The 16667-nt window shown below is 32.2% G+C and overlaps 2 protein-coding genes across 3 annotated transcripts; one reads left to right on the top strand and one right to left on the bottom strand.

The window, feature by feature from the left end:
• The first annotated feature begins 1387 nt into the window (after positions 1–1387).
• On the top strand, positions 1388–3894 carry LOC107002681 (zinc finger A20 and AN1 domain-containing stress-associated protein 8). 2 transcript variants are annotated; one of them, XM_015200812.2, is made up of 2 exons: positions 1388–1516; positions 3055–3894. In XM_015200812.2, exon 2 carries the CDS (start codon positions 3072–3074, stop codon positions 3588–3590), a length of 519 nt encoding a protein of 172 aa, XP_015056298.1. In that variant the 5' UTR covers positions 1388–1516; positions 3055–3071; the 3' UTR covers positions 3591–3894. The 2 variants fall into 2 exon arrangements, with proteins under 2 accessions (XP_015056298.1, XP_015056299.1); XM_015200813.2 differs by having other exon boundaries at positions 1404–1516; positions 3049–3894.
• Positions 3895–4269: 375 nt separating this feature from the next.
• Positions 4270–9974, bottom strand: LOC107002401 (transcription factor bHLH48-like). Its single transcript, XM_015200412.2, has 7 exons — positions 8994–9974; positions 8692–8823; positions 8532–8597; positions 6817–6885; positions 5951–6022; positions 4930–5140; positions 4270–4780 (listed from the first exon to the last, which is right to left on the bottom strand). The coding sequence occupies exons 1-7, from the start codon at positions 9489–9491 to the stop codon at positions 4743–4745; spliced, it is 1086 nt and encodes a 361-aa protein (XP_015055898.1). The 5' UTR covers positions 9492–9974; the 3' UTR covers positions 4270–4742.
• Between the last annotated feature and the right edge of the window lie 6693 nt (positions 9975–16667).

Below are 16667 nucleotides of genomic sequence, written 5' to 3'. Positions count from 1 at the left end.
AAATGTATAAAATTGTTCTTTGATCTTGTCGTCTTTAAACATCTCATTTGATCTTATAGTCTTAAACATCTCATGTAAAAAGCTGATTTTAAAATATTACCAAAAAAGATTATTCTTTTTTAAACAGACTAAAATAGCAAGAATGTCATTATTTTTGAAATAAAAAGAATATTAATTCAAGAAGAATGATATATACATAATTACATTACTCCTATAAGTAAAAGATAAAAAGGTTATTTTGTAAATCTCATAAATTTGAAAATGAAAATATTGAAACAATAGTAATAACGAATAGAACAATAGACCAAAGCAAGAAATTAAATAACATATGCTAATAAGAACGACACTAAGCAAAGCAACACGTAACATAGAAATTGTGAAACCATTATTATAAAAGAATGTTATGCAAATACAAAAATGATAAACTAAACAAACTTATCTGCATACTATTTTTCTAATCATATTTTTTGTCCGTATGTGATGATATTCTCCATTAGTTGAAGGAATAACACGTATTGTATTGTCTAATCACCGCTCTTCAATATTATTTCTTCCGCTTATCACTTCTTCTGCGTAACTCCATTCTCATCAATCTCTCATATTTTTGACTAAAATATTTGCATATTTTTTTTATATATTTAATTCTGCTTTTTTCGTCTTATCTTTAAAATAACGATTATTTTTTTCAAATTTCAATCTCAAACACGGAAGACGTCATAGCTCAACCTATTTTAGTTTAATAATATTGTTTACTTAAATAAATTTATTTGATACAACTCGTTAATGACACGGCTAGTGACATTTACTCGACATATATTTATTCCACCATATTTTATTTAATTCATAACATAATTGAAAACCAGTCAAAGAAATTATTAGCCTTAAAATAAGGAAAAGAAAAAAGAGTACACAAAACATATTAAATTATGACAATAAATTTACTATCGAGATTAATTTAATACATGAGGATTTCGTAAGGAAAAAGAAATGGCAAAACGGTAAATTACAAGTTCGGTAAGGGTAGGTGAAGAAAAGAAGGCGTGCAAACTCCCAAAAGCGTTTGTTTGATTTGAAAGTAATTACCATTCCTAAATTATAATTAAATAAAAGAATTTCTTAAAAAAGAAAGTTAATAATTAAATTTAACCAATAATAGATAAACGTATAATTCTCGACTTGATTTCAGCTAACAATTATAATTTTTAACTTTTGATACATATAAATAAACATTTAAATTTATATAAAATTCAATAAATTGATAAATTTATTCTATTTGATATGTTACATGATAATTTTATATTTTACATGTATTCAGTTTAAGTGCTTAGTTATATACGGAGATACGTATTCATGTATTATGTATAAATTTAAATATAAATAAACGAAACGAAAATAATTTTCTTCATTTTTTACAATTCAATCCTTCTCCTTTCTCTTTCTTCCTCTCTTTTCAGGTCTCTCTCTAATTTTTCTCAATTTCGCCCTCTTTTCTTCGCCTCTCGATTCTTCGATTCAGGTATACCAGAAATTTTTGGTTCTTTTTTGTTTACATCGTAATATTTGATGTTAATTTTATGTTTTTTGCGATTTTTTTTTGAATTTTTTGGTTAATCTGGGGATTCTAGGACCTTTTTTTTATGGGTTTCGAATTCGTGACTGAAGATCGGGGGAAAATTTTTGATTTGATTGGTTGGGTTGAGTTATTTGATGATTTTTTTTGTAGGGTTTGTTTGAATTTTCCGAAAGAAGGGAAAATTGAGCATGTATATATGTGTTAAAAAAAAAAGTTCTTTTGGGGTGCTTTGTTAGATTTAGATTGTTTTGGTTCTTAATTTTGTATGGTATAGATGTTATTTGTATAAAGTTTTGATTTTTAGGAATATTGCTTTATAACCCAAGTGGGGGATTTGCTGATTTTGTGTTTCTAGATGAGAATTTGTTGTATCTTTGTTGATGGTGAAGTCTTGTTGGTATCTGAATCATCTGAGCGAACTGTATATGTTCTGTGCTAAGTTGTGGTTGATATGTTCTTATTTTGGCTCTTTTGGTACATGAATCAATCAACAATGCCTCAATCCCAATTCCAAATCTAGTTGGTGTCAGCTATGTGAATCGTTAGTAGTCGTTACAGGATTTGTTGCAGTTTAACTATAGTAACGCTATGTCCAACCTGATCATCAACGCACTGCAATCCTCTCCCTTTATGCTAAACTTATATAGACAAAGTTGTTGTTTTTCTGTCCGTCGTCTTAATTAAACGATGTAGAAGGAATATGGAGACAGAAACATGTGCATCTAGCTTTTGGGATGTTGCTTTGGTGGTTGTTAGAAGTGACAGTCTTTTCTGCCATATACTATACCCTCCTCAAACCTCACCTTTTTGATTTCTATGTTGTTGTGCTATCGTTTACTGAATTATGAAGTTTCAGTTTCTTAACAGGAGCTCTAGTTTAAGAAACTTTGATTTTTTGAGTCTGTTTGTGAGGGTGATGGTTGGTGATGTTACATAAATACCATTCGCTTCGAGATGATCGTATGTTGATCCAGGTTATAGAGCATATGCTGAGAAGTATTAAACAATTTAGCAACATAAAGGAGTGCCCTGATTTTGGATAATCATTCAAACAAAAGCTGTCATGGCATCTCTAAAATCTATCTGTTCATTCAGTTCTGAAAAGAAATTGATTGAGCAAGTTCATGCTGTATGCGATAAGTAGCACGCAAAAGAAAAATATTCTTTACTGTTGTATTTGTGTAGATAATCAAGTTTATTGGTCATGCTCCTTTCAATGGCTACCTTGATTGTTGAATTCCATGTTAAATGATTTATAATAAGTGATATGGCGTAATGACAATGACTGAAGTGCAAGTCTTTGATTACCACAAGCTTAGAGTGATGTCTTCTTGTCGGTCTTTACCACTTCCTTGTGTTTTCGTGACAGCAAACAATGTTTGATCATTTCGATGTTCATTAGTTGAGGAGGAACCTCTGTGTTCTTTTTGTTATGATGATGGAAAAATTGTGTAATGAAATTATGGTGTGGCAAGTGACAGGTTAACTGCTGCACAAAATGGAGTCTTCCAAAGAAACAGGCTGCCAAGCTCCCGAAGGTCCGATCCTTTGCATCAACAACTGCGGGTTCTTTGGTAGTGCAGCCACTATGAATATGTGTTCCAAGTGTCACAAGGACATGATACTGAAGCAGGAACAAGCTAAATTTGCAGCAACATCAATTGAAAACATTGTAAATGGAAACTCAAGCAGCAATGGCAAAGAGGCTATTGCGACTGGTGCAATCAATGTTCAACCGGGATCAGCAGACTTAAAGGTTATCTCTACAGAAGCATCTTCTGATTTATCCTCAGGTCCAAGTTCAGAGGTGAAGCCAAAAGAGGGCCCAACTAGGTGCACTACTTGCCGCAAGCGTGTTGGCTTGACAGGATTCAATTGCAAGTGTGGGAATCTTTTCTGTGCGGCTCACCGTTATTCTGACAAGCACGAGTGCCCATTTGACTATAAGAATGCTGGACGGGATGCTATTGCTAAAGCAAATCCTGTTGTTGTAGCAGAAAAGCTAAACAAGATCTAGGAAGCATCTATTCAATGTCTTATATGAACTGAAGTATGATGTTCTTGCTTTAAAATCTGTTGGGTCTTCCTTTAAGTTGGCCTTTTCGTCGTATAAGGTGTCCCTTAGATTTCGATGGTATAAGTGATGAAACTGGGGCACATTCATTCTATCTCCAGTTTGTAAGTTGTTATTTATGCTGGCTTGGTGGATATCATCTTTGGACTTGTCGTCCTTGTTCTTTCTCAATCTTTCTTTTGACTATCCATTGATAACGTTAAAAAAAAGGAAGAACAAAATGTCATGTTTACTGGTTTCATGTTCATTCATCGTTTGTCAACTTGCTTGTGTTATCTGATACCATATGTTATATTATCAATTCATTCACTCAGAGGCTATTTTGTTATAGATGTTATGAGTTGGAGGCATTAGTTACAGCTAGGGGTACTGCTTGGATTTTTCGAAAATGATAGACAGGTTTGTCGTAAGATAAGCATTTTTAGAGGATCAGACACGGGTGGGTGTTTTGGTTTTGTTGCAAGAGAGTAGCAAGTGATATTTATATGCACGATTTTGTCTCATAGATTTGCAGCACCACTGTAGTGCCACAACTCATCACAAGTTCAAATATTGCACTAAACAAAAACTTGATATTTAAGTGGAGAAGGATAAAAGGGCGGATTATCAATTCGAATCTCTCTCCCTGAAAGTAAAGCCTTCTCAATTTTCCAATGTTCTTCTTTTTATTTGCTTCTCAAGTTCTCTCACAATTACAGCACAAGGAATTTCAGCAGAAGAGGCAAATAGCACGAAACCTTGCCTGCATAACAATGTGATAGTCACCACTAGTTTGTTCTTGTTTTACAACTACAAATCAATCAATCATCTCGCGTACCAAGTATCAGATTGAGTGACCCCATGTTCGTATACACAAATCTTTCTGCATACATATATATATATATGTTATATTATATAAATAGAATTAAGGGATACGCGTAATTTTCTCCCTCTCCAGCGGAGATCAAACTGGAGTTTCCCCTTGCTGTTTGATTAGAAGAAGGTGAAACCCAAAATCTGAATTCTTGATAACTCTCTTCTCTGGCACCGGCTGCTATCAACTAATATGTCCGATATATATACAGCTAATCACTAGTAAAAGACTTGCTTCTTCTTTCATAGCTCCATTTTCAGCTGATTTGGATGTAAAGATGCTGCAAAGAATTTGAAATATAACGATTAGCTTTGAAGCTCATTTTGACTCGTGCTGCATCCCATATCAGTTTTCTTTACTAAACTCTTTCTGTTCCAGTTTTAAGTTTAGAGAAATTATCAAAACGGAGGCCATTAAGTTGGGATTTACCTGAATTTGCTGAGGAATCATATGTCAACAGCGAGTTCTCTGGAGTAACAAAGCTAGAATTGTCTTCTAACCTTCCCCAGGCAGGCTGATGGAACCCTTCAAAATGCCATAGATGTTGATATTGGTTTCTGTTTCCGCTGCTTTGTCCCTCAGCCCAGATAGGCGGCACAACCATGTCTTGTAAGTTACTCTCCACATGGGAACCACTCCGCTAATTTTCAAAAAGAAAGTTGAAATTCTTAAGGAAATGATCAGAAGTTTTGAACATCATGAAGATTATCTCATACATGTTTAGACATTATAAGCAATTAATTACTCACTCTAAAGCTAGTCATGTAATAACTAGAAACAAAGCCTCAAAAGCGTCGCCTTGAGATCTTTGAACTATCACAATCCAACACACAAAGCTGGCATTATTTGTAATTTAATTGGAGTGAAACATGATAATGTACAAAAGTTGTCGTTTCCAGTGTTCTAGATGTCATGACGTGAGAAGTTGAAACTTGCAGAAATGTTGAGAGTAAAAGTATAAATATGGCCAATTCTCCTGAGGTTGTATTAAATAAAGGACCCACTCAGAGAGGTAACTTTAGAGGGTAACAACATTGTGGTATGGTCACAACTCACAAGGCAACTTTCAGGTGACCACATATCAGAAAGGACAGTTGAAAGTGTAAATCTGCATAGTAATGCAGACAATTATGGTGGTCCACCATTGACCCTACTCTGGCATTTTTGTTAGTCAAGAGGCGCATATTTCAAAATATTATGCGGGGATCAAGAAAAATTACAGCGAGTAATTATACAACACTGTTATTGTGAAATCTCATCTTTTAGGTGGTCTTATAAGCTGACATTGAAGATAAACAGATGGGCTGTCATCCCAGAGGATACAAAGCTAACGAAATAATCATAAAACACAGCATTCATTTGAGGAAATAGGATGAAGAGAAGTCATAAAACACAGCATCATTTGAGTAAGCTCACAATAATAATGAAGTTGACAAGCAATGGAACTTACTTCTGCTGCAAAAAGACTGTCGAGGTTGAAATCAACTCTCGGGTTAGCCGCAGCAAGTCTCATTGATAAGAACTACAACCAAAACAGCTCTCAATCAGGAAAACGATCAAGCAAACCAAATAAAGCATCTATATTACCAAGTGAGAGAGGAAAAGTTACTTTCTAGAAGGTCATGAAGGTTCATATGTGGGATTCCCACTGGTCTGTATCTTTTGCCTACATTCTCAAAATAATGTCAAAAGATGCAGGAGGTGCAAATGTATTCGTCTGTGTAAGGACTGAACATGCTAAGCCACTACATGCAGGCTCCCACACCCCAATATCATTTTTGAATATTAAGCAAGATCGCTGAAATTTTTATTGACTTCCTATATATGTTTAAGTGCACCCTGACATATTCAGACTATGATTGTGTTTCCTCAATCAGGCCGAGTCGCTCCTCAGATATGAGTTCACTATGATTGTGTTTCCTCAATCAGGCAGAGTCGCTACTCAGATATGAGTTCATCGATTCTCCTTTTCCTTATGACTGTATGCTAACAAGAGAGTTGATGAAAAATTAAAGAACTGCTGTATATTAACCATGCCCCTACCTCAGGTAGTCGATATTAAAAGTTTTCTTCTCTCTTGTTTATAGCTTAAGCAAACTACTGCAAGAATTGAGGAGTGTCGGGTCAAGGCACTTAACCTGCATAGGGGGCTCTCAGTTTTGGAAGAAGTGACTATTTAGAGATGAGAGAGATTGTTGTAGTGGAGTGAGATCTGGATACATCATATTTTCATTTACACCTAAAATATCATAATCAAAATAGTCTTCTGTAGATTTAGCACTAATACATCAGATGCAAGGATTTCCGAGATCTGACCTCCACTTGGCGCTGTAGGGACTGTACATGGTTGATGATCTCATCCAACACCATTGCAGTACCTGAAATCTGCAAATACAGTCCAAACTTTAGAACGTGCTTAAAATTTTTGGTTAAGTTCAATGTTGAGAATTCACTAATTGTAAGATCTTCAGAGTTACCCACTAATTAATCACCATATATTTCTGCTTAGCCTCATAATAGCCAGTGTATGTTAAACCACAGCACAACAAATTAAAACAGAATCGAAATACACATCCTTCTAAATCTTCTGTGGACTGTGTATAGATAAATTAGAAGTAATCCTGATAAGCAATCATGTCATAGATGTATGGATTATGAACCACCTGGTAAGTGCCCTCGTCAGCCAAGAAAGGAAGTTCACAGCAAAATAACTCCAGGGGAATAAGTGAGCAAAATAGTCTCTCTTTTTTTTTTTCCTTTCTATTAATCTTTCTCCTTAAACCAAAATCCTTTTTCATAAATCACCACCTAAAATGCTCCAAACCACTGGTTCCTTATTCAAATAATGGCTCCCCAACATAACAAACACAATTAAAAAATTTAAGATGGAACTAACCATTTCAAAAGAACCTATTGTTCAAGGGATCAAACTCTTACATATATCATTTAAGAGTTATCAAATTGGTCAAGTCACAAGTGGCTGGGTTAGTAGCCTCTTTATATATACTCCAATAATCCTAAGTCGAGCAACCGTTTGGGCTTGAGCCTTTGAGGTAAGCAAAAATTTCTTTTTCTCAACATACATATGCATTTTCTTTTCGCCATGGTTCCTTTTTGTTGATAATTTTTCTTTTTGCTATGATCAAGTGTGTGTGGACTCTGGCCTTTCGCATTCTACTTCTAAATTGAACTAGCATTAGCTTTTGGGTTTAGTTTAGGTCAGATATCTGTTTTCTCAACATAAATCCAAAAAAATTATCTGACGGTTGAAACAGACATACTAACCCCTAGAAAAAAATTAATTATCGTGGCGTGTATCGCCTCAACTAATTTCACGAGATATGTGCTTACTTCCACCAACACAAGTATCGATAATATATATGAAGAAATTACCTAGTGTATTAGCCTTTCCCCGAGGTTTGAACTTGAAATCACATGGTTCTTGACTCATTTTATAGACCACTATGTCACACCCTAGGACGCAATTCTGTTCTAATAACACATCCGCTCCCCAAAATTATTCTAAGAAAAGTAGAACTTAGAAAGTAACAGTTTTTCTTTATAAAAAGGAGTTGCAACACCTTTGTGGAAATGACACAAAGTACTCCATCCATTTCCATTTGTTTATCTTAATTTACTTTTAATTCATTTTAAAAAAGGAAGTCTTTTTTTCACGAATCTTGATTTCTAATCATTCACGTGACATGTTTAAACACCACAAAATGCAAAAGTAATCTTTACTTTCTTAAAACTTGGTATCACCTCAAAAGTTATTACCCATCAAATGCAAGGCAATAAAGCTGAAACAACAGTAAAATTGTTCGCCACTTTTCTTGGTGCCAAACCCACCACCTTTTTTCATTAAGAAAAAGGTGAAAATGACTGATTTTGCACCAATAAAGCTAATCAATAATGCAATGAAAGCAATCACAATAAAGATATTTTTCCCCATTAAGTACTAATTAACAATCAGTACAACATATTAAACAATTATTAATGATTAATTAATACTGATAAAAGTTACAGCTTACCTTGTTACATCCTGGGACCAGTTCTTGTAGTAGCTTCATCCTAGCATTAATCTTCTCTCTCCTTGCCTACATATATATATAATCAAGATAATTAAAAGCTTAATTATATGTAATTACTAATTACCATGTTTAGCAAAACATTATAAGCTCTTAATCTTACTCTTTCTGCTAAACTATGGCTATCAGTGGCTTGGCCTCGACGCGCTCGGACGTGAACATATGGTAGCTTCTCGCCGCCGTCTTCTGAGGTATCGTTAGCTGATTTTTTCCCCTTTTTAGAAGTTTCTTTTACCTGAATTTCACATAAATTGTTCATACAACTGAAATTAGTATCATTCATCGGAAAATTATACTATTTATACATAGTTAACACTATTCTTTAGGCCTTCGGCTAGTTCATGTGTTTACTTTACTACCAGAGAAAATGAAAATTCTGGCTTCGTCATGGGGTGTTGAAATTACCTTTTTCTCGCGTTCCTTTCTCTTTGTTGATTTCTGATTGACTAGTGGATTGGAAGTTGCCGGAGATGAGTTGTGGTTACATTCGGAATCTAGGGGTTCTTGCTTGACGAACAGTGATTTCGACCCGGAATTCGAAAGGGTTGAATTGGACTCCGGGGAGTTGCCGGCGGCGGCGAAGACGGAGAACTTAGAAGCTCTATCGATCAAAGCGATATCTGAAGGAAAAATCGGAGGAGGAGGAGGATAACGATAGTGAGGTTCACTGATAGCAAGTTTATCTGATGCTATTTTGTCAGTTTCCGGTGACTGAACCAAAAGCTCCACCGCTTGATTCGGCGGAAGCCCAAGTAAAGCAGTGAAAGAACTTCCACCTTCCGACGTAACAGACAAAATTTCCTCACCAAATTGATGAAACCCATCTCCAATTTCTCCCATTCTAGCTCCGCAATTCTCGGATCTAGCTCCTCCTGCTTCAATCGACTCTATCAGATTATCCATTTCACAGAAAAACCAAACCAAGCCCAACTTTGATACAACACAGCTAACCCAATTCCAGAATGAGACTCAACAAGACAACCCCAAGCTCAATTTCTACAGTTTCTCGAATTTCGTTAATGCTGCAAACTCCAACTGAAACTTTTAAACAAACCCCACAATTTAATCAGAGATTACTCCACAGTAACCCCACCAATGAGGTTCAAAACACTAAACAAAAAAGAGAAAAAATGGAAGTATTTGAAGTGAAAAATGAAGCTTTCTATATACTTCCTTCTCTTTTCTTCTTCTTTTTAGGAATTTTGCAGAGTTAATTGTTTCTAATATGGAGTTTTTATTAAGAGCTTCAATGGCGGTCTTCTCTGCAACTCTGTGTACTACTGTAGTCTTCCTTATCTTTGACTCTATAAAAAGGATTTGCCCTTTTTTCTGAGTAGCCGCTGCCTTAAAGCAATATTTGCTTTGGTTTTTGTGCACTTACCAAATTTTAAGGTACCAAATATAGCACAAAGTAAATACATAAAATATTTATAAACCTAACTCTAGGTGATATTTGGAGTACATATCTCAGCGTAATTTTATTAGTGAGGTTTGAAAAGAGTAAAATACGTGTAAATTTTACTCTTATTATATAGTAATTATAACATTATTATGTTTAGTAAAATTCTACTTATGAGTATTGTAAAGGATATAATATATATGAATTTTTTCATTTATCTCGTGAAGATAAAAAATTAATATTAAAAGACCCATAACATCTCGTTGAGATTGAAAAATTGTTCTTTTAGAATTCTCAATACAACAAATTCAGATAGAAGAAAACTGCGACGAAAATATAACAAACAAGAAAGTTTACTAAAAACAATAATAAATTAATAAGGTAATTGGTACAGAGTAGACAACATAATAGATAAAAGTTTAAATTTCCATATGTCATTGGATCATATATGAAGTATAAATATCTAGTATATTTTGAACTTTAATATGTCATATTGTAGTTTCACTTATCGAATCTTCATTATTGAAGTTATTTTGTGTTTTTTTTACCTTAGAAAGTGCTGGCAATTACTTTAAAATCACAAAAACAATCCAAAAATTTGATCATTTGAACTAATATTTTACAAGTCATTACGTAAACAATAAGATTTCGAGTAAAATCATTCAAATTCTACCACCATAAGACGTTGTGCAAAACAATGGATAAGGTTGATTTCATCTTAATCAGAGGTCTCAATACGGATTATTTTTTGTTATTATAATAGGGGCATAAATTATATTAGTAAATTTCAATGTAAATATCGAATATGAAATGAAATTGAAAAGAAAGAAGTAGTGAATCGGGTGGGCTTTATTGTGGGCTCATCGGATTCTTACCCAACCTGACAATGTTTTAATAACAGTCCATGACCCGTCTTTTTCTTTACATTTATGTGATTTTTCCCCCTTTCTTACTCCTATTTATTGTGTTCTGTTTATTGAATTTTTGTTATTTATGTTCTATGTTTTTAGTTGTATAATTAGATGAACTTGTTAAATTTTGAAACATATGTTTCATTATTCCATAAATTGAATGGAAATAATATTTTTACGAGTTTGGAGCCTAATGGTATAAAATGTTATCAAAAATTTTAAAATGGTATATAAATTTTAAATTTTGTTCGCCGGAAAAAGCAAAATCGCTGCAACACCAGCGATTTGCTAAATTTAATGATTTTTTTTAAAAAAATGTTTTTAAAATGAAATCGCTATCATGACAACGATTTACAGTATAATATTTTTTTTTAATAATTTTTTAATAAATCGCTGCCTAGCCGCGTTTTATCTTAATTTTTTTTTAATTATTTATTAGAAATTTAAAAAAAAAAACAAAAAGCAAATCGCTGGCTAGGCAGCGTTTGTTTACCAAATTTTCTTAAATTATTTTTTAAACTTAAATCGCTGCAAAGGCAGCGACTTAAGTCGAATTTCTTTTTCTTTAAATTAATCGCTGCTGCTGCAGCGATTTAGCTTCTTTTTTTAAAAAAATTCAATTAAATCGCTATCAGTGCAGCGATATTCGTAATTTTTTATTTTTTTTAATTTTTATTTAAAAATTGTTAAAAAAAATAATCCTCCGTATTTTTGTGTAGTAAAATCGCTGCTCTACTAGGAATTTTGCCGTTTTGATTAAATTTAAAATATATACATTGTTTTAAAATTTTTATTAATATTTTATACCTATTAGGCTCCGCACTCATATTCTTACTAGGAATATCTTTGAGATTATTAAGTGTTTTTGCGTTGTTCGTTATTTGAAAGAAGATACCTAATCTCATATAAGGAACATAAAGATCAATTTTTGTAATTTATTATATATACACTTTTTTTTAATACTTATGAGGTAAAATAAATACATATTAAATGAAAAGTAGCTAGGAAGAAGTGGAACAACGGAAAGTTGTTTGAAATTAACATATATATATATATATATATATATATATAATAATCTTAATCGTGTATAAATAGTAATATTTTCCGTTGAAGACGGTTGAGATGAACCCCCTAACTCTATGCTGGCTCCGCCCGCACACACCAGAGTACGATAATCAACCGACTTGCACGAGATTGTGCTGAGGAGGACAGGAGAGAGATGCGGGGAGGCGGACCCAAGCACCCCACCGGTGCGGCTCTCTAGCGTTTAAATATGTTCACGAGTCATTCTGCTTTGTAGGTTTTGACAATGATCCTTCTGCAAGTTCATCTACGAATCTTGTTTCGACTTCTTCTTCCTCTAAAGGTCACTTGTTCATGAATTGCCATAAATAGACTTAACTCTTGCTGCAAAATAGTTATGTAAGTTATTATGGCACCTTTTAATAGCATATGAATTAACTAGCAATTGGACCAAAAATGAAATAAAGGAATAAAGTTTTTGGGCATTTGGGGATCTTCTACACGCAATCGCAAATTGAAGGGTGAGATTTTGTCAGAACAAAAGTTAAAGGGTTGTCCAGGCAATTTTGGAAATAAAACTTTCAATTCTTAAAAACTGATTAATTAGCGCTAATAATGGGCTAACTTATAATTAATTTGGATTAGATACAAGATAACAGGCTATTTGAAGTTTGAGATAATTATATATTGACGATAAGGTAGCTCACTGAGTTATGAAATATGTTAATTATATCTTAATTAGAATTATGAATAACAAAGTTAGTCGAAAAAAATATAACACGTCTAATAAGTTCGAAATTGTACAAGTAGGGATTGTACATATTTCATAGCTGGTCAATACGCGCACAACTCAAGTCATCCAAACTAAAGGTTGAAATGGTTTTATTATTATTTTATATAAATTGAACTATCTTACGACGTTTTAAATCAAGCTCGATTTCTTGTTCAGAGTGATCAAGCTTTCTTCTGCCTTTGCACTCGAAAGCCAACTTCTATCTGGCCAGAGTAAACCTTTGCATCCCTCTGTTGGCCTACGCCCCATAGAAACTATCTAAGACTGTCCCTCAATCTCTTGGCCCGTAGGTCCTGACACAAGGTTCGAATTCTAGCCCTACCAAAGTGGTATCTCACTGATGACTTAGGCTCCTCCGGAAGGAGGCTTTTGTCGAGTTCCACCTAAGCTGCGGAGGAAATCCACAAAGCCAAAAAAACTTCCTTAGTTTGGTTAAAATAAGTCATTTTAACTCGTTTAAATTCTGACCAACATGCAAACGAACGACAAACTCTTTGTATTTATAAAATTAGTGAAATGTCATCCAAAGGTGCATTCCCCTATTTATACGACTTATTACCAATTAGGCAGGGTACAAAGTGTTCCATTCTACTTATTGCGTTAGAGTTATATATATTCATAAAAACTGTGTAGAATAGAGACATTTAATAGCAATTCATGCACTTCTTGAAATTTTCATGAATTATTATCCTAGTGGTCCAAGAATCAATTCTAGATTTTCTATTTCCACACAAATTGTGTGTTATTACTCCTTGCGTCCCATATTAATTATCTGTTAGTTTTTTTTCATTTCTCAAGATTCAATTACGAAAATTTTGATCAAATTTCAACATACATCAAATTCAAAAAGCGCGCAAAAAAGTCTCAAATTAACAGTATAGCGCTCTTTAACAAAGACGATTTCATCCCGAGATCTTTGTTTAAAGATATATACTTAATACTCTATCATAACCATGAAATTTAGCTTTCAAAACACGATCGTTCTTATAGATCTTAGTTAATCAAATTGACACTTAAAAAGGAAAAACGATATTTTTTGACATGAACAGAATAATACTCTCTTGCAAAATTAGAACTCCAAAAGAATACTTTAGATAGATTTACAATGTGAAGTGATATCTCATGCAATACATAGGTAAAAATTTGATCCCTATGACATGCATTGAAAATTCAATGTTTTTGTTTGCATTAAAAAGTTAATTAGGAGCTAATATTGTCATATGACATCCATTATTACATTTAAGACTATTTTATGAAAATGGAAAATAGAATAAAAATCTAAGAACATCTACATGAAAATGACCATCAAATTCCTCAAAAATAGAAAACAACAAAATGTCTAAATCTTGTGCAAGTTGAATAGTGAGTAAAAATGTATAGGGAGATGGGACAACTATATCCTAAACTCTTAAGATTTCTCGACATGTCATATCAATTATTTGCTACCAAAAAAATATTATTGTCATGTTAATACAGTCGTTACTTCAAACACAAATTCAATATTTAAATTTTATACATTATTATCCTAAAATTTAATATTTATATTTTTTTAATATATATGCGATCTTCCCAATAATCATAGGTTGAAGAAGATATTGTTCACTTTAGAGGATGAATTTAATCGCCACAAATATGTTGTTTCAATGAAGGTATATGAAGTGACCCTCTCTAGTCATTAGTAACGACTTCTGGTATTCACGTAAACTCGTAACATTATACGTAGTTTTAATATTATATAAAAAGTACAAACGTTTACTATGGTTAATGATTGAAAATATTTATAAGATATTAAGTTCTGCCGATGGAAGACTATATATTTAAGACTGCAAATAAAAGCTATTCATAATGTTATGGTCCCAACCAATGAAAGAATTAATACTAGAAAGGGAAAAATTAATTTATTATTTTATTATTGATAAAAATAAATTTTCTCTTTTTGTTTTTGCAAATAGTAGCTAGAGATTGTAATTGGTAAACATTTATCCTAAACCAATGTGCAAATTTAAAGTTAGAATATATATATATGTCTGTTAATATATTTGTGTTAATTATCGTTAAAAGATTTATATCTTGTATTTATCAATTGTGCGTAACTTTTAATTAATTAGAGTTCATATATCTGATTTTAACTTTTGAATATTTAAATGTTTTTCATCTTTTTCTCATTGTTTTATGTTAAATGTCAATTTTGTTTGCTTACTATCCACTTATATAGTAAAGCAATTGTTTGTCATCTTTTCCAACAAAAAAAAAATAGGATTTTGAAGTTCTGTTTTTGTGGTTGGTATCATTGTGCAATCCTTTAAATAAATAAGTTTTTAAAGTGAGAAACAAATCAATTTGAAAATTTAAAAGTTTGGTTTTTTAGAAGCAAAACATGCTTGAGAGGTGCATAATAAAAAGATTTCGAATTTGATAATTTCGCGAGTAAATGATTTGACTGACGTTTAATAGGTAATGAGTAACCCCATTTATATATAAAAATTTCAATTCAAGCGAAAACTCAAACAAATGAGGCCAGAACATAAGCGTAGATGTATTACACATGCATTATTAGGCATGATAGTAACATAATGTTTATTCATCAAGATTAAATGGGTGTAGTTATAATTTTCGAATAGTAAATAATTCCAAACTTAAAACAAACACCTTTTTTTATAATTAAAAAACAAACACATAGAGTTAAACTTTTCTATAACTATATTATTTGTTTGGATAATTTTTTGGTTGCTACAATGAGATATTTATATATTAAAAATATATAATATGAAAATCAATTTAAGACAAAACATGTAATCAATAAAATATTATTACAGAGATGTTTGATTATTTTGTTTAAACACTTGTTAATTAGCAACGGAGGCTAACGCATATTAGGGTGTTCAATTGAATATTTTTCGTCGAATTTATTTTTGTATATACAAGTAAAATGATATACGAAAATAAATAACATATTTTAAACAACCTTAACATAATAAGTTATTGTAACCTCATGCTTTTAAATGCTTCGAATATATTTTAGACACCTTGAATGAATCAACGTTCGAATCTCACCTACAATAATTTTTTTTCACTCCGCCACCAATAATTAGAGAAATAATGTCCATCCATATGATTTTCTTTTTTTTAAAAAAAAAGTATTTTCTATTTCTAATTTTCAAAGTCTGGACCACAGAATTAAATCTTTTTAGGAAAATATAATTTTCAAAAAAATCATAATCAAACAGCATAACGACCACAGCACTGGCCCATTAAACTCGTGCTCTTCACGTGATAATGGGCCCATTTACACTCATAGCCCATTAAGGTCCTATATTTATTTGAAGTTTTAACACTTTCACATTGTTATTTAACTTTTAACCTCATTTAAAAAGAGTACTCATATTTTTTACCTTAGAAGTTTTAGTTCAAACCTTGAAAACCGTACCTATTCCTTATGAAAATTAAATCTAAATCGATGTCATTTTCTTCATGTAAACGTTGTCTTTAAAGCAAATCGATTAAGAGTGATAGAGTAAATAGGATTTGTGAATATATTATAGTCAATACAGCGCAATCAATAAAATAGGATTTGTTGCTACACATTGTGAGTTTTAAAATTTTACTTCTAATCTCTGCATAACTTTTTTTTTCGAAATAGTGTGTAATAACAAACATTGCGTTGAAAATATTCAAATCTAATTTTGTAGACGGATTGTAACTGACCTTCTATTTCGATAAATAATGTTCTACTTATTAGATAGGGACCAAAATCATAAAAAAAAAAAGAAAAAAAAAGATTGATCTTTTAGACAAAGACAGTTTGCAAACTTTAAAATGTAGGTCCCTTTAGGTGGTATTGTCTTGTCGTACAAAAATTGACAACTATTATTATATTGTTCGCATTAATTTATATGATATATTTTAATTAAATATAAAATTAAAAATATAAGGGAGTTATTATATAACTAAAT

This window comes from Solanum pennellii, chromosome 10 (assembly GCF_001406875.1).
Source record: "Solanum pennellii chromosome 10, SPENNV200".
Classification (NCBI taxonomy): domain Eukaryota; kingdom Viridiplantae; phylum Streptophyta; class Magnoliopsida; order Solanales; family Solanaceae; genus Solanum; species Solanum pennellii.
Note: the sequence above shows the minus strand (reverse complement) of the source record. Positions and strands in the feature narration are given on the sequence as shown.